Source organism: Periplaneta americana, chromosome 2 (assembly GCF_040183065.1).
Source record: "Periplaneta americana isolate PAMFEO1 chromosome 2, P.americana_PAMFEO1_priV1, whole genome shotgun sequence".
NCBI classification, from domain to species: Eukaryota; Metazoa; Arthropoda; class Insecta; order Blattodea; family Blattidae; genus Periplaneta; species Periplaneta americana.
This window is the reverse complement of record NC_091118.1, coordinates 193357864-193377688: the sequence shown is the minus strand read 5'-3', so window position 1 is coordinate 193377688 and position 19825 is coordinate 193357864. Positions and strand designations below refer to the sequence as shown.

At 32.5% G+C, this 19825-nt stretch overlaps 1 protein-coding gene across 1 annotated transcript in view; it reads left to right on the top strand.

The window, feature by feature from the left end:
• Nucleotides 1-19825, top strand: part of jing (AE binding protein 2 jing) — a 274380-nt gene that overhangs the window by 242943 nt on the left and 11612 nt on the right. Inside the window, exons 5-6 of the mRNA XM_069819217.1 lie at nt 1262-1392; nt 17579-17646. Coding sequence (XP_069675318.1) covers nt 1262-1392; nt 17579-17646 — 199 coding nt within the window. The remainder of the gene's footprint in view (nt 1-1261; nt 1393-17578; nt 17647-19825) is intronic.

Here is a 19825-nt window from a genome sequence, read left to right as displayed (position 1 = left end):
AGTACCCTGGAGTTCCTTGACATGAAGACAGCAAGCACATAGGATTCACATCCATGAATGTTGATTGTTTTAAATGTGAGAAGCTTACTTTCCTGTCTGCCATAGCCTCTTGGCTTGTAATATTAGTTACTGTCTTTATCTTTGCTACACTTCAATTGTACGAATTAATTGTCTTAGTGAAGAAAAATTTGCAATATCAAATGTTATTCAAACTATGTTGTTATGATCGGAATCATCCATGTGTTATCAATAGAAATATATGGACAGTTCTTTTAGTTCCAGTTTTACAAATTTGACAGTTTTGTAACACTGATACTAGTTTGCTGCAAGGTTCTCTTGAAATTTGAAGAAGAGCATAAATTAGAACAGTCTTAATTTTGAGTAAAATTTGAACTGATTTCTCTTCATTTTTTTAATGATAATATTGGACCACCACTTTATATGAAATCTCCAAATTAAATTCAAAAGAAATGTTAAAACAAATAAATTCAAAGTACAACAGATACATTGAGAACTACATTTGACCGGTAAGAACTTGAACTATACATTTATTAAACTTTATGATATTGTTTAATAATCAAAACATACTTTCGTTGAAAAGCTGCCAAAATGTTGTGGAATGCATGCACTTCTTCATATATCCTATATTTAAAAGCTCGGTGGTTGTTCAGGACACTGTCTTCATGGTCTCTGTTTGCTTGCTGTTTAGGTCGATTCTACATAGCGTCAAGATGAAGAACAAGTTTAAAACAGAGCTTTTAAAAGCTCGGGTAGTAATGGGCATAGAGGTTGATTTTCATGAAACAACTTGAGAAGTTGTTTGTCCAGAGATGAATCTGCAGCAGCAGAGAGAGGAATTGTCTACATTTGGGACATTTTATTTTTTATTGTTATTACGTCACTTCCATTCATTTTATGATCAGTTCATAATCAACTTATTTTACATAATGAGTTGATAATATATTGATCTTTAATTTAGAGTGGCTTCTGTGGTGTGCAAGCTTTGGTTAAATGAACTCCCGCATCTACCAGAAATATGAGCTGCAAAATTAAAAGACTGGACACTTTATTTTTGTTGTTTTTTTTTTTTCCATACTCATATTAAAACAAGGGATTGCACCACCACGCAGATATGTATTGTTTTATTGTTATTTTGAGAAGCAGATGTTCTTCACTTGTACGTATTGGAAATTATACTACTTGGAATTACTTGCCAAATATATTGTATCTTTGTCTAATTTAAGGTGTCCTTCTGTTACAGCGCGCATGTTTGACTACTTTGATGCGGGGATCATGGAAGGCCTTCAACATCGCCTAGTGAACATGACTGAGGTGCGGACACAAGGCAATGTGGCAACTGCAGCTGGCAACACTGTTTCTCTTCACAGCAAGGTACAGCATTTCGACCTAAGTTTTAAATTTTTTACCTCCTTGTTTTCTATGAGATTGAGTACCGTAAATTGGGGCTATCTAAAAGGTTTTTTTATTTGTTGTTATTGTAAAACTAGTTTTGTAGTAGTTTGGTCTTCAAAATCATATTCCTCAAAATATTTAATTTTTTAGCCTTCACAGTATTTGAAAAAGAAATGAAAGACACCTTTCAGAACATTCCCATAGTTCTGAGACTGCGTCATTTTTATACACAGAATGCTTGTAGATGCAACCAGGGGCTATTTTGAAACTGTTTTTTCTCATAGATTATTTTATTCTGATTAATTTGATATATAACAAGCCAGTGTTTTCTGTTTGCAGTAATAATGAAATCAAAAGAAAGGTCATTTCTTCGAAAGGTTTTCTTAAAAACAAACTTTCGTTTACAAACATTAAGACAAAACTTGGTCTTAAACAGATGTACTGGTACTTAAAACGACGTAAATTATAAATAAACGTACTAATAGCTTTTAACGTTGCTTGAACTAAGTGTACTTGTTTACATCACTGCAAATTAAGCACTTCAATGTCAAAAGCAAATTTAATTTGTCCTCCTTGCAGTGAAAACTCTGGTGAGGTAGTATTTTGATAATGTCATCCCTATAAACTGTATCAATAACATCAGCTTGAGGGGAAATAACTCTCATTTGGAATAAAGGCCTAGTCACATAGATACATATGTAGTTGGAAAGGAAGTAACTGCCAACAGGTTACAATAGGTTAGATTAAAATGTTTTAAGTCTTACTACACTTTGTTCAGATTATGTTATTTGTTGAAGCTTCCATTTCACAATACCCCCTTACCATATTTCAGAAAAACCTTCATAAACCATTATTTCTGTTCTATGGATTATAACAAAGCTAAAAATATATTAATTACATTATTCTTCACGCAGAAGTATATATTTGCTTATCCACTTGTCAAAAAATAAAACTATCTAGGCTATATATTTATGAAGCACAGTTAAAAGATTTTCAGTTACAATGATGGGAATTTCAACCGTCAACTTCCAAGCTAATTGTTGGGTGCACTCACTTCAAATTTCAACATTATCTATCTTCTGATCCAATCTCTTTTATATTAGCCAACTGTAACATGTAAGTTAATGTGTTACATAGAAGTTACATCCCATGTAGATCAAAGAGAACGAAAAATTGGGGTTGTTTTCAGAATAACCCCGTAGTTTCAGAATAATACCACTTTACAGTATGCAATTTACAATTTCGAACATGTCCCATTATAATGGTTGTTTGTCAGCTCGGAATATATTTCGATACCAAACTTGTCCTACATACATAATATTCAAAATCACAAGTAGAAATTGTGATAATGGTGGCATGTAGTAGAACAGCACTGAGAAGCGCAATAGTTCCTACAGTTGATTTGAAGGTAGTGCTTTGCAATAGCCTCCACCATTTACTGCTACCAAATTCCAGAGTAGCTGAATTAAAACTAAACAAATGAGATGGTGGACGAATGTAAATCCTCTGTTGTTCGTGATTAATTACCATGGAAGAAAATGTATGTGCTATAAAACATTATTTCTTTGAATAATTTCTTTGTAATAAAAATGAAATTTTAATAGCCAAATTGAACATCCATATACAGCACTAGCATTACTATAGTAAGCAAAACAAACTCGTAACTTCCTTCGTTATTATTCAACAAACATTTTTTATGTATAGTATGTTAAATTTAGAATGTGTCATGAAGGTTATGTGCCCTAGTTCTTTATTTAGGTAGATATCTCAAATTCAGCTTCTGTTGTAATTTACAAGTAAAAATCATTTGATAGCAGCACAGAACTGCTCTTTTGATGTTAAACGTTTATGTAAAAGAGGCAAGATGGCTGCAGAAGTTTATTTATAAGGTCTACTTATATTTAAGAAAATTACGAACATTGCAGTTGTAAACCTGCATATTTTAGTTTGTAAATAGACGTTTTGCATTCACTAAATTTAATTGTTTTATAACACTTTGTCCTTGTAGCAACCCTTTATTAAGGGAAGTTTAAAAAAAACCGTAAAACACACATGTACACAAATTTATTTATGGAACTGACATTCCTGCTAAATCAGATGTCACATAATAAAAATTTGTGCTGGTCTTACTATCTATGGAACAAAAGAACAACATACTTGTGTATTTTTAGTAAATCTGTTACAATGACCTTCATGAAAATGGTTGAGATCTTTGGATGTACAAAAATATTTTCATAGTTACAATTTTATCAATATGTAATTAAAACTGATGATTGTATTCTGGTGCTTCGCATAATCTAAATCTAAAGATGAACACAGTAAGTTTGAAATTTAATCAGTAATTTTTTACATTAAAGAGTAAACTTACAAAATAATAAATCTTTTGGATAACTGATGATACGAATGGAAGTGTTTGAACAAGTAAAAAACAGAGACATTTACTTTAATTTTTATTCTTTTATAAGCCTTTTGAATTAGTCTGAATCTGCTGCTGTGGTCATCATATTTATAAATGTTTAATAAAACTAAAGAATACCTTGTACAGTCTTAGGAAAAAGTTTTATTGCACAGATACTTTATAAGTACCAGAAAGGAGGCAGCATGCATGATCAGACATACAACGAAACAAAACTAATTTTATTTTTTCAACTAGTCCTTCTCTTATGAACCAGGTCACTCATACTCTGAGCATGCGGCACTGCCTCCTTTCTGGGACTTATAAAGTATCTGTGGGACAAAGCTTTTTTCTAAGACTGTACCTAGGGGCACCGGTTGATGTACTCTGAGCTATGACATTCATATCTGTCTAGTATTGTCATACAGCAATCCGTAATGAAGTATTTAAAACACATCCCATGTAAGGCTAGTTTCACACACATTCGTTGGATCCAGCCAGTTCATTCCAGTAATGAAACATATAAAAGCATTACTGCTTTCACACACAAGTCAATGGCTTGCTGGGTAGCATACAGTATTTACGCGATTATAATACGCACTTCTTTTGACAAAATGTCATCATGAAAACTGGCATGTGTATTATATTTGCATGCAAATACCCAGACTCAAATTTAAATTAACACTCAATTTATGCCATTGAGTTGTAGTTGGAAACCACTGATGGGAACGACCATAATAGGTTCGTGTTTTCTCGTCTGTTGTACACTTTTCATTCATAATTTCATGTCCATTTTTGGCAATCATTGTTAATATGTTTTTTTTTAATTGGGATTATGGCTTAATGACACTTTTCTTTTATTCTGAGATTTTATGTATATACTTTTAACAATCGCGTGTCTATAAATAAACAAAAAGAATTTACGAGTAATAAAATTACTAATGAAAGAGTGGCATGGCATTAGTCATTTTAAGTCATTGTTCTGACATCAACCCAGAACTCTTTACTAGACATTCCAGTTCTGATAATGCAAGTATGGATGAATATGATGTATAGCTAGAGGTAAAGATGCCATTATGACTTGTCTTCATAATCTATATATATAATTTGAACTGGTAATGGAAATTACAGGAAAACGGCTGAACGGATTTTAATGAATGACCCATCATTCTGAAGCTTAGAATTCAAGGATTTTCAGAAAAATAGTAATTTTCAGTGAAGCGTTAGTTTTTCTACATAATTTTCCTATTTTCCAAAAATCCATCTTTCGTCAGTTTTAAGAAATAATTGAATTTCAAAATAAAACAAAACACACACTACAATAAACAATAGGGTATTACATGAAGACCTGCAGAATTGCCGACATATTTAGAGCTCAAATTCAATTGGTAATTAAAAACTTCAATACTTACTAAAAATAATTTACAGGTCTGATTCTGCAGTGTATAATTTTGTGACTACAGCTGTGTATTGGATACCGGTATTAAAATCTACAAAACTTGAGGTTTAAAGATCTACAAAACTTGAGGTGGTTTGATGATATTATTACCATTAGAAATTAAATATTATAGTTAATGCCATGATGAGTGTATTTTTCATTAATTATACATAATATTAATGCTATATTGATGATATGAAAGTGAAACGTTTCGGGGTCATTTAAGTAGATGTAAAGAATATCTTAATTTAGATCTTCAATTCTATAGTTTACTGAGTGGCGGCTATATATATATATATATATATATATATATATATATATATATATAACTACAAAACTTACGTGAGATAGTAATATTGTTATTAAAAATAAAATATTTTTATATTTATTATTGAAGTGGCGTTGGTTTTTTTTTCATATACTTAATAGCGGTGTTGTGTAGATATTTATATGCGTCATTCTCTCAGTATTGGCTCGCAAGAGCGCAAAAATTACAGTTCCTAAGGGAAGACCAAAAGCTATTACTTACTGATAAAATAAGAGGCCTAGAAAATTTTGTAATTTCCTGATCATTTCAGCATGATCTCTTAGGAGGATAAAATGATTTTACGCTCTACATGCAGCAGCTATTATTTGAAAGCATAGCAAACCTGAAATGTTTTTTAACTTTCGCCTACAATCCACAATGACCTGAAATAGCTATTCCTATCGTCCTGACATTTTTACTTGCGTTTTCGCGTTGAAACTCAAAAACTGAAGGTGGATAGGTTCAAGAAAATGTATTTGGCATAAAAAAAACCATTCAGAGAGAGTATGTTTCATTATTATGGAACCAAATAACTTTCAAAATGTCTGGTATTCTTCATTGAAAATAAATCTGAAAAATTTTTATTTGAAAGTCAAATGAACTTTGTTTGCAGCATTTGCTGCACAAGCCACTAGTATAATTTTAATTTCGAGTCGTTTTTAGCACAAGTGCATATTATATTCGCGTACAATCTTTTTTCTGGATTTTAGGATAAAGAAATTGGGGTGAATATTGTATTTGATGGCGTATTATATTCGAGTAAATACAGTACTCAATTGAGACTTGGCTACTGGCAAAATTGGTTTATGTAGTGATGTCTGTTACAAGTTACATGTCCTCCTTGAACCTAGTTATTATTTTTAAATAACCAGATCAGGGAAAATTGTAAAAAGTAATATTTAACCTTTTATTAGGTATTCTCCATGATAAAAGCAGAGTTACAGAAGATATTGCACAGAAAGCAAAAGCTCATTATCATTCCATGTGCACCGAAGCACATTGTGTTACTTGATGACTTTTTTTGTTCAATTCTTCGCAGTCAAAAATTATCAAGAGCTGTGGCACATTGTGAAATTGTGTTTAATATTTCCACATGGTAATGCAGCAATTGAAAGTGGTTTCTCAATTAATAAATCTTCTTGTTGAAAACCTGCATGAAGGAAGTATTGTTTCATAGAGGAAAGTATATGATGCAATTAGATACTATGGATCTATACAAAAGATTCTAATAACACAGAATATGTTGACCTATGTAAGGAATTCTCGAAGACGCTATGAAGAGTATCTTCAAAGAACTTGACAAACTCAGACTGAAGAAGATAAAAGAATAGCTGAAAAACGAAAAGTACAACAGCAAGTAAAGTCAAAGATAAGACTGAAGGAGAGAGCTGGACGGCTGTATTGTATTCTATTTATTAACATTCCATGGTATTCTTACATTGCTTACAGCTGGAATATGGAACAAGTCAAAAAACTTAATACTATTATAAAATCTTAATTTATAATCACAGTCTAGATGAAATACTCGTATATACATACGAGATTTACAATATAGTCTACTAGTACAACACAAAGTTTTAGTATCAATTTCATGAAGTGTTATTGAATGTCATGAATTCACCTACAGAATAGAAGGCATGAGAAATTAGGTACTTCTTTAATTTGGCCCTAAATAATTTTATGTTTTGAGTTTCATTTTTTATATCGATAGGGAGGCTATTAAAAATTTTTACTGCCATATAATGCACTCCTTTTTTGATAGCACGATAGAGTTGCCGATGGAGTATGACAGTCATTTTTTGACGTGTATTTATGCTATGAACTGTTGAATTAGTTACAAAGTTTTCACGATTACATACGAGGAAGATTATTAATGAAAAGATATACTGACAAGCCATGGGCATTATTTGTAGTTTTTTTTTTAAATAATTTGTAGTTTTTTTTTAAATAGTCCTACACTGTAGTAATTTTTATTAGCACTGTAGTAATTTTTATCATACTGGTTGAGTGGAAGAGAAGGCCGAATGTCCTTAACTCTGCCAGTTAAAATAAACCATTATTATTATTATTACACGATTCCCTAGATTTGGCACCTCCTATTATTCTAATTACTCTTTTTTGTAATAGAAATATATTGTTACTGTCTGTGGAATTTCCCCAGAATATTATTCCAAAACTCATTACCGAGTGGAAGAATACAAAGTATATAGTTTTTAAGGTATTGATATTTACTAGCTTTTGCGTAGATCTAATAGCAAAACAAGCTGAATTTAGTTTGGGGGTAATTTCTTTAATATGATTTTTCCAATTTAACACATTATCGATTTTTAAGCCAAGAAATTTGGTTGTTGTTGTTTCTAATAGGGATCTATTATTAATTATTACGCTAGAAATTTGCGACGTTGAATTTGGACAGGATTTAAATTGAATTATGTGGGGATGATGGAGGCCATTTAATTTGTTTTATTACGAAAAAGTTGATGTAAGCATATGTGGTGGTGAGGGAAATGTTGGAAATTTAGTTTTGAAAGTCAGAAAAATTAATTTTCTTATTTCTGTGGAAACCCTGTAATACCTTTTTTGTAATGCAATTAAAGTTGTCCAATCTTCAGAGATAATTAAATAATTTTAAACCATTTGGTCTTTATTATTGATACATACAGAAATAATTTGAAGGCTTGTTTTCATCTCTTCTCAAGTCTTCTAGTAACTTTTGTAACAGTCTGATTTCTTCTGTTCTTTTAGTCATTGGATGAACTAAATGAATTCACTTTGGAATGAGATTACTAACTGATGAACTGTTAGCAGGAACTATAATAGTGTGGAAGCAAAAGCAGTTCATTTGGTTAGTTACTGGCTAGTCATGACCAGTGTGTATGAAAGTGCCTTAAGTTTTTTTTTTTTTATATTTGGGACTTCTCTTAAGTCAATAGCTTAGCTTTCCAGTAATAAACATTCAAAAATCTGATGCAGGGTTTTGTATTTACAATTTTGTATGACATATATTTACAATTTATTTGTTTATGGAGTCTTGACATAACATGTATCAAGATCCTTTTGAAAAAATTACCACTTTGTATTAAAGCATATCTGTCCGATTGTTCAGAAGCTTTAAGGGCGTAGGCATGTACCTTCTTGAGGGATAGGTCAGCTGGCCCACAGGAAGCATGACTGCAGAGACATCGATGTGAGTCCTGCCTACCACACAGAGTGTAATGGGGGAATATTGTTGTGAGTCAAGTTCATATGTTTTCAAATTCATACGTAAGTATGAAATCTTCATACAGCCTCACATTAATGGAAAATGGCTCATTGTAGGAAAAAAAAAAAATCTTCAACTCGTCAAGATCTACTACTTCCTTGCATATGTTTCGAAATATAAAGAGGTACTTTCATAAAGTTCTAAATGTCAGACTCCTTCAAAATTTCAATTTTCAGCCTATTTAGAGTGCTGGCAATAGATAGTGCGATGTAAATTATGGAAAATTAAGATTTTATTATTGAGAAAATAGGCATTTTTTTGGAGCTTCATGTAAAGTACCCTTATGTTTTGAGATAACGCACAATGTTTGTATTCTGTGTGCGAATAAACAAATAGAAGTCTGAGAAATTTTGAAAACATTTACGTCTTTTGTTCCATTCAGATAAAAGTGAGCATTGCTACATTAGAGATGGACAAAAGAAGCACCTAAGCAATTCCATATTGCATCAATAAATAAAATAAATTACATAAAATCACATGAATTTTTTTATACAGTTAATAATACACTGCAGAGTAAAATAACACTACATCCTTCTGTTGTCGTCATTTTCATAGTCTTCTTCCTCCTCGTCCTCCTCTTCATCCTCCTCATCACCACCACTACCATCATCATCATCATCATCGGTAGGGGTGGTGATTTTTAGCAATTTGAAATTATAAAATATTGTTGTTGTTGCTGTTTTCTAATGTACTGCATCTAACACTGAAGTTGTTAGAAGTCTTGCTCTCCAATACTTTGAGATCTTAGAATCTTTCTGTTTGTCAGTGATGCAGTTGTTCAGATCATCCATTTCTTCCTCTGGATGGTTGCACTTCGGTGAATGGAAAATATTGATTTGAAATTAGAAATTTAGCATTTTAATTTTAACATATAGCATTTCGTAGCATTTATACATTGGTTACGGTATTTAACATTTTATGGAGTTTTGAAGGAAAACATAGAATCTAGGATAATGAAGATAGATCATGCCTATTGAAAATATCAGCGTGGGATTAATATACTTGCATAATAGATACAAATTATTTATTACTTTGTGTGTGTATGTGTGTGCACGAGTGCGTGCGTGCATGCGCGCACACTTTAAATTATGCAAAATATTTATGGATCCGCCAAAATGAATTCTGAGCATGAATACAAATTGTGCTGTTATCTTCTATAATACGAGTGTGGATAGTTTTTCCGGTAATTTAATTGAGTTTAATGAATGTTTGCTGTCATGATAATTATTTCGAGACCAGAGGTCGAGAAATAATTATCTAATGACAGCAAACATGAATTAAAAAACGAAATTAAATTACCTGAGGATAACTATTATCACGAATTGTATTCAGCAAGATAATTGCAATGTAAACAACTGTAATTTTGAACAACTAAACATTCGAGGTTATAATAATAAGATCCAGAAAAACAGTTGAATCGAAGCAGAGATGATAAGAATAAAAGACTCCTCGAATAAAAACAACTGAACATTTGAGGTTATAACAACACTTTATTTTGAACTCTTTTTCATTGCTTATCTATAATTTTCAACATGTTTAATTTTATTGTAAACATTTTTACATTATAGTAATTAAATATGCAATTATTGTAATTAATTATTGTTGCATGTTGAGACTGCGAGTCTCACGTAATTGCTTGACTGCTGATGCATCAAAGCAGAGATGATACAAATGAAACAAATGAATGTACGAGGAAAAAAATTATCACTTACTAGCCATACCTGTGCGCTCCGCTGCACCTGTTAGAAATAAATATGAAGTAATTACATAATTAAAATAGGACGTTTGATCCAGGGAACAACTTTTACAACAGCGCAACATAATCTGCTTCGCTCATTATCCAATTTTTTTTTGCATTACATTTATTGCATATTTATTTTATGTATTTTAACACGATTCAATTGAGCATAGTTAAAATTTGAATTATAAAATAATGGATTGCTAAGCTAACATACTATTACTGCATACTAAATCAATACACTCTCGTTGTTCGTTAATTCTCTGAGATTAAAATGAGTGTACATAAATATTATTTTAAGAAATACAGAAAACGAATGTACAAAATAGCCTATCAAATTTTCTGTGCATAAGAAGCTATTTTAATCTTACCTGTCCTCGATTTACTCAGACGTTACTGTAATAACATTATAGCATTATGTCCATCTAGAGAAACTACACTTTCCTATGGTGAAATAATAATTAATTATACAAATCGGTTAATTTAGCTTCTGATAAAACTTCATGCAAACACAGAAACATTGTCTTTAGGCTATGTTTAATAGCTTTCGATTGTTGCTGTCCAAGGCCCCTTATAGACGAAGTCATTTGTTTTTTAATTCATTACACAGCCTTAGATGGCAGTTATTTTAATTTTAAAACTCATTTATCTCATTAAATATCAGTCCTATCAAAATTTTTCAAGGAATAAAACTTATCGCAAATTATTTTTAAAGAAACTTTTGTTATGTAACATTTTTCACAAAAATCAATAATAAGCGAGATATTTCGATTTATTTAATTCAGGCCCCCTTATAACCCCCCTTTTAAATAATGTATTTTGAAAGCCATATAGCCTATAATCTAAGTTACAACGAACTTAATTTATATTCCAATTTTCATATAAATCGGTTCAGCCATTATCGCGTGAAAAGGTAACAAACATACAGACAGACAGACAGACATACAAACAAAAATTTCAAAAAAGCGATTTTCGGTTTCAGGGTGGTTAATTATATATGTTAGGACCAATTATTTTTGGAAAATCGAAAATTACCAGAAAAATTTCGGCTACAGATTTATTATTAGTATAGATTAATTTTGAGCACCCTGCTTCTAACTATCAGTGCAATTCGATTCTCATTGGTCACTCTAGTGTCAATGAACTCGTTCATTAGCTGAGAAATGTTAGCGTGGGATTATCTAAGTTATAAAGAACCTTGAAACATGATGTATGTTTTATGTAAATTTCACTTTATATAAGATAAAATTTATTTGAAAAATCATTGGTTGTGCATTTATATCGCATTTTATCACATATTCAGTATTTATTAAAAGAACCGTGAAAAATTGAAATATGAAAGTACAAGCATTTACAGTCATTTCGCATTTTATAGCGAAAAATCACCACCTCTAATTGAATCGCACTTTTTAGAAAGGAACAAAGTCAGAATGTTCTATTTTTCAGGAGAGCAAAAGAACTTACTTTCATGAATAAATACCAGTATACTAGTGCCGTAATATAAACATAAACTCGATGTTAGAGATACAGGGAAAGGTTTGTTTAAGTTCCTTCCTTTGTTTATCTTTGCTTCTTGGAAGTATTAATCATTTCATCAGAAGAAATAAAAATGACAAATTTTGACTTAGTTCCTTTCTAAAAAGTGCGATTCAATTATAAGTAATTACATCAGGCCGTATAAATTTCGTAACATATTATTGTAACTCATTTGTATTATTCATTAATAGAAAACTGAGAATCATTGAGAATTTTCAGATAATACTTGGTATTTGCACATGAGTAACAGTTGATTTCTTAATTAATCAAGGAGGTACATACATCCTGTAATTCTGTCATTATTTATAAAGACAAAAGTATTGAATTAATAATGGTTCAAATAAATAGATTGGGTATTTTGTTATACTGAATTGATCAATTTTATTTAAACATCTCTAAATATTAATAAAATTAGGAAGTCATATTAAAACAAATCGTTTTCAAAATTGTCTTGATGATCTCCTATCCATAATGGAACCCAAAGGTTAATCAGTTGTTACAAATGTGACAGTTACAAGACCTTGGAAGTGCTTGTGCTGTTCTAATTCTCAACCATTTAGAAAAGTGCATACAGGAAATGTCCCTTTTGTCAGTAAGTTTAAGAAGTGATGTAGAAATTTTATCGATATACAGCTACATACCTTCATTAGATTAACAAGACTTATATACAATGTGAGAGAATGTGTAAAGTGACTTGAAAATAAATTCAATAATAAGTTGGTAGCTATGTTACTGTGTTGATTACATGTGTTTCTGACACATTTCAGCATCACAAACTGCATAAACATTGCATATTAAAGTTCACAAGCAAAGATTTTGTATAAAAGATGCTGTTTGTATAATCTAGAATTTATTCAATCACCCAATGTAAAGGGTAACATTGTAATTATATTATCACCTTTCTAATGTCCGTGGTATTCACATAAAATTTTGTTATCAACATGCTCTCTTCTTTCTATTGTACTGTTTTCATTGTGGAAAAGTTAATGTAAATTGATTCCAGCATACTTCTTATTTGCATATGAATCCACATATTTAAGTAATTGTTCTAAAAGGCTATTGTTTCCATAGGAAACTCTTTTGGAAACATGTGGTGTAACAGACACATGATATATATAAGAATGGATATATTTGATGTGGCAGGCAAATAGAATTCTATTTGAAAATAATGTTGAAGTGGAATTGAAGACAAAAAATGGATGTTTGTTATGTATGCGCTATCTATTACAAATAGACAAAAATTAAAACAGAAGAAGCAAAGACTTCGAAAATTTCTACCCTTTGGTATAAGTATATAAACCTGTATTGCATTGTCTAAGTTACAAATTGATGTAGTAAGTTGTAATTTTTTTTTTAATGTATGTAAAAGTTTGTCTCTCATCCTTGGCATAAAGGTAGAATTTATGTATACAGTAAAACCTCGATAAGACGCGCCCACTTATTACGCTATCCCATGTAATACACTTTTATCGTCCGGTCCCTGCACATTTCATATATAACGCCTTTATAAAATACCCTGTTTGTTGCGCTCAAGTCCCACATAATACGCTGTTTTTGTGGAATATTTTCGATTTAATTTTCAGCAATGTACTGTAACAGCAATGAAACATCAGGTCACTGAACTCACTGGTGCCATTAACCTGAAAAGTATTGGTATTCGACCCTTTACCTGCACATTTAAACCTTCATACTTCATACCCTAGTATACCCCACCTTCTTGTTACGCTCTCTTATTCGACTCTTTACCTACATACAGTTACAATACCTCACCCTCTTGCTAAACCTCTCTCTCAAACAGCATTCCTCACTCGGCCGTAATAAAATTCTGGAAATTTTTGCTGGGCAGTTTGTTGTCCTTAAGTGTATTGAAGTGTCTGTGAATATGATTACAATAAGTGTTAACAAAAAGCCCTTTTTGTGTCGGAAAAATTGGAAATCTTACGAAAGTACAATGAGAACAGTACTCTTACTCAGAAACAACTCTCTGATTCATTAGGAATCCCATCATCGATATTAAGAACGATAATAAAAAATAGCGACTGAATCACTACAGCTGCGACATTGGGAGGATATAATCGCAGGAAACTGAAGTGTGGTAAACATGAGGACTTGAAGAACACGCATACGGCAAACAACTATAAATGATTTTTTTTTTCCGAAAGAATTAAGTACAGTACATATTGTAAATGTCTTTGACGTACAGTACAGTAATTACATAATGGAGTAATACTATATTACCTTTCATGAATCACGTATTTCAATATGATATGATATGATATGATATGATATGATATGATATATTTCTTCACAGCACTTCTTTACATGTAATGGTGTACCTCACATTTCTGTATCCGGTGCCACCATTAACATATTATTACAATAACACATTATTTGCAGTACACGTCTACACAAATACTCCCAATTACACTGTGTACCTTTTTTTTTTTTTTTTTTTTTGTTACTTGGTCAATCTCCCCTTCAGTATTTCTCCTACATTTCATTTGCTATTCTCTATTTGTTCATTAATCCTAATATATCTAATATTATATACTTCTTTCACACCCCCCTTTTTCTCTAACTACTATTCACTAAAATCTCAATTTCAATTTTTCTCTATAAATTATTATATTGAATTATTTGACCTATTTGTTTTTTGATCTTTTATTCATTTACTGTTCCAACGTTCAAATGTTAGTACTAATTTTATGCTGTCACTTGTTCACTTCTCTTAACCCTTTCTCACTATTTTCACTCATTCTTATTTGCGCTCACTTTCACTTTCTCACTATTCTGCTTCCACCTAATCCATTGTCACTATTCTCACTTCCTATAAATACTTATATTTTATTCTATACATCTGCTTATACACTTTCTCTCTACCCTATACTTCTCGATCTTTTCCAGTTTCACTTTACTTGCCCTTTTTGATCATATCCCCACTATTTTTTTACACATATCAAATATCTCTGCTAAATCCTCAACTGTCGCAAGTTCTGACCTTTCTTTACTGTTCGTCTGTGCCTTATTTCTGTCTTTGTCTTTCTTTCTATTTATTTCTTCTTCTATTCCTCTTTTATTTTTTCCCCCCAAGCTTTCACTTTCACATACTAGTTTTCCACTTATGGCGAAGTGCATCAACATTGATTAAAAACGCAGTAATCATAGATTACGAAACGATGGTTAAACAGTAGCCGTGGTTAAAATGTAATTTATGTGCACCATTCATAATCACCGATTACTAAAACTTGGCTAGCTGACACCTCATTTAACCAGAGTAAAGTCTATGATGGTACATTGTTTCTACAAAATGACTAAAGGAAAGCATCCATACCACTGCAAAGATAATAGTCAACGTCTAAAAACGACTGCACTCACTATGTTCTACATCGAAATGAACGTATCCTACATTTTCGCGTTGCATTTGTTTGCCTTTGGGCGCTGTTATATTTGTGAGTTCCATTTCTTTGTTTTTCAGTACTTTTAGGTTAAAATCGTACAAATGGAAAATTGAATCCAAAAATGATTATATCCCAGTGTTAGGTTGAAGTATCGATAGACTTAATTACTAGATTTAAATGTAGGCCTATTATATAAAAAAGATGGAATATCCATAAAGGAAAAGGATGCAGAAAATTGGTAGGAATGTGTGTACGATCTTGGACTACACCAGGGAATTGTGCATTATCCTAAGATCCATCCATAACCTCTCTTTGTTCAGCCAGTGACATAGAGAAAGAGATACTGGTATTCGAGTATTCCCTCTTAAAATACAGAAAATAATAGTTAATAGAATCGTAATATAAGCAGCCGATCCGTTGGAGAAATATGATTGTTCTTGTGTTATTTCAATTGATCCATTTGTAGATTTTGATAAACGAAATCCCTCCTGAAATTTTCTGTCACCTAATTGCTCGCAAGAATTCTCTCTTTCCACTAAAGAACCTTCACGCTCACGCTCTATCCAAGTAATTCAAGTACTGCACAATAATAATTGTCTTCGAAATAATCACCTGTGGTTATGGCCGCCATTTTGCTTTACTTGCTCTACTAATTGCTGGTTATCTCCTTTAACCACTCATATTTGGCCGGTTAGAGATTACTGTGGTTAACTTCCTATTTAAGTCGTAACCGAGGTCGATCCACCGTAAAAATGCTTAATCGGGGATTAGGTCACAATTTTAACCGATGGTTACACTAACCGACGTTGATGCACGTGGGCATTACACTTGCACCCTTATTCTTTACACTACTTTCTTCGCTATCACTTCCTGACTCTTGGTTTCTCTTTTTATCACCCCTCGCCTTTTTTCTAGCGCCCGTGTTGCTTGTTCCGTTATGTATTTCAATACAGAAAAATGCTAATAGATACTGTATATAAGTCAAAATTAGTATAGCCGCCTAATACGCGGTTTACACCTGGTCCCTTGAACAGCGTCTTATAGGGGTTTTACTGTATTTTAGTATAAAATGTTCGAACCAAAAGATTGTTACTGTTGTTAAGGAAGCAACCTTTTTTTTATCAGTCTTCATGATCAAAGATTTGGTACAAAAATCGGTACCCACTAGTCAGTATTTGGTTCAGGATGTCTGAAATAGACGTACATAAAGAATAATGAACCTCTGAATTCCATTGAAGAAGGGCTTTCCTGAAAAGAATAATGAACCTCTGGGTTCCATTGAAGAAGGAACTGTTGAAGAAGTTCTGTGTTGGTTTCGTTGGCTTGGTACAAATTAATTAGATTGAACCTATTGAATTGTTTTCATCATCTTGTTCATTCGTAAGCCATTAGAGTTTGGTGGATATTTTTCAAACATATTTGTAAACAAAATCAAAATCATGCTGAAGTGATAGAATTTGTAATTAAATTTAATCAATCTTTTCTTTCAGCTACCGAATTTTATGTGAAAAAAATGATTTCTTTATTAGTACTGTAAGTAATTAAAAAATTAATTGTGGATCACTTTACAAGAAGGTCTAAAAAATGTCTCACTTTTCTCATTGACACATAAGATCTTGATGAGATGTTTGTCATAAATCAAGTACAACTTTTTCTATGATGAGTCTTGAGAGATCTGATACATTTTACTGTGCATTAGTGAATGCTTTACGCATGTGCTTATTTTTTTTTAATTTTCTTGCACTCATAGAAAAATTAGTTTCTGCAGTAATTTGTTGTTTTGACATTATTTTACTTCATGCACAGATGCAGAGAACTTCAAGTTCATCTTATCCATTAAATATTGAAATATTATTTTTTTATCCTGTGTACATTGAAATTCCTGATGTTCACTTGAAATGCTTGGATATAAAAGAGTTCGCATGACTTTACGAACTAGTTTAATGGATTAAAAAAAAAATAATTTTCTGTCCTCCCCATCTATATTTTTTTTAAACCCGTTAACATTCCGGTAACCAATTATTGATGTTTTTGATTCTCTATGACATCATATGAATACACATCCTAACATATTATGAATGATGGTTACAGGTGCTTGCACGACGTGTGGAATCTGATGGACGGATGCGAGTTCTTGTTCGTTGGTTTCCTGAAGACATGTGAGTTCAAAATATTCATTCACAGTTTTTCAATCATAGTTTTCCGCTGAAGAGGTCTTTCACTGCAAACCCAGCATTCTCCAATTTTTCCTATTTTCCGCAATCCTCTTAGTCTCCACATACGATCCATATATCTTAATGTTATCTATCATCTGATATCTTCTGCCTTGAACTTTTCTCCCATTCACCATTCTTTCCAGTTCATCCTTCACGAGGCAGTTTCATCTTACAAGCAAACATTCTAATGGGGGCAGATAAAAAAGTTAAATTTATTTCTTCCACCAAGAAGAGCTTATAAAAATTTTATTACAAGGCCGTCCAGAAAGTGATTTTCCCTGGGGCTGTTTACAGAAAAGCACAATTGCATGGAAAGATTTATTGAAACAGATACAGCAATTGTTACGCTATTTGTCAACATATCCTCCACTGAAATTGAGACATCTGTCATACCATGGAATCAATTTTTGTATCCTTGTGTCGTAGAAGTCAGCTGTCTGGGATCGGAACCAGCGTTTGACAGCCGTCTGCACCTCCCTGTCAGTCCCATGATATGACAAATGTTACAATTCCCATGGGGAATATGTTGAAAAATAGCTCAACAATTGCTTTGTCTGTTACAATCAATTTTTCTAGTGAAATCGTGTTTTCTTTCTTTTAACGGCCCCTGGCAAATTAATTTTTTTATGGCTCTCGTAATTGCGGTCGAGTGGCCAAAATTTGTATAAGCACTTATTTTGACATTATTAACATACGATGAAAGAGTAGTGGAACAGAGAAAAATTCTCTCCGGCACAGGGATTTGAACCCGGGTTTTCAGCTCTACGTGCTGATACTTTATCCACTAAGCCACACCGGATACCACCCCGGCATCAGACAGAATCATCTCAGATTAAGCTCCAACTCTTGGGTTCCCTTTAGTGGCCGCCCTCTGCACTACGTCATAGATGTCTATGAATGTAGGACCGAAGTCCACACATGTGCTGAGGTGCACTCGTTATGAGTGACTAGTTGGCCGGGATCCGACGGAATAAGCACCATCTTAAATTACGAAGTGATTTACGCATATCATATATATTATTTTAATGTACCGAAGTACATATGATATTTCCATTACTCTCTCATCGTATGATGACGCAGAATATCTGCATGGAAATATCATATGTACTTCGGTACATTAAAATAATATATATGATATGCGTAAATCACTTCGTAATTTAAGACGGCGCTTATTCCGTCGGATCCTGGCCAACTAGTCACTCATAACGAGTGCACCTCAGCACATGTGTGGACTCCGGTCCTACATTCATAGACATCTATGACGTAGTGCAGAGGGCGGCCACTAAAGGGAACCCAAGAGTTGGAGCTTAATCTGAGACGATTCTGTCTGACGCAGGGGTGGTATCCGGTGTGGCTTAGTGGATAAAGCATCAGCATGTAGAGCTGAAAACCCGGGTTCAAATCCCGGTGCCGGAGAGAATTTTTCTCCGTTCCATTACTCTTTCATCGTATGATGACACAGAATATCTGCATGGAAATATCATATGTACTTCGGTACATAAAAATAATATATATTATTAACATAGTGAAAGAAAGAAATTTAACTTTCTTATCTGCCCCCATCAGAATGTTCGCTTGTTAGCCAGTGATTCAGCAAATTTCTTTCTCTCTTCCTGATCATTTACAGCATTATTGTTTCTTCACCCACTCTTTTTAGCATACCTTCACTAGTTTCTTCCTTAGTTATTTTTCCAGAGTTCTACAGAAGATGCTTCTTTTTCTATTAAAAGCTTCCTTTGCCATTGCTTTTCTCCTAATACTATGTTTTATTATTTCTTTCCGAGACAGTGTACAGTCACTGTCTTGCCATGCTCTATATTTACTTTAATGTATTCATAATGTGTAGTGCATTCATTTTATCTTTCCACACTCATGAAGTAAAGCAGAAGCAGCAGTACACAGCACAGCTGTTTAAATGCGAGCATGGAAAGATAAAATGTATGCACTATACTTACCATGTGTACTCGCGTAATTTCCAGCTCCCATAGAGCAATTCCCCCCACTCCTCAAAAGTTTTTAGGATATGTTTTTCAGAATTTTATTTTCTTCGCGTAATTTCTAATTTCTCTCTCTTACTTTAAACAAAAGTGGACACTCTTTTTCTCTTCAGGAGTGTCTTTTG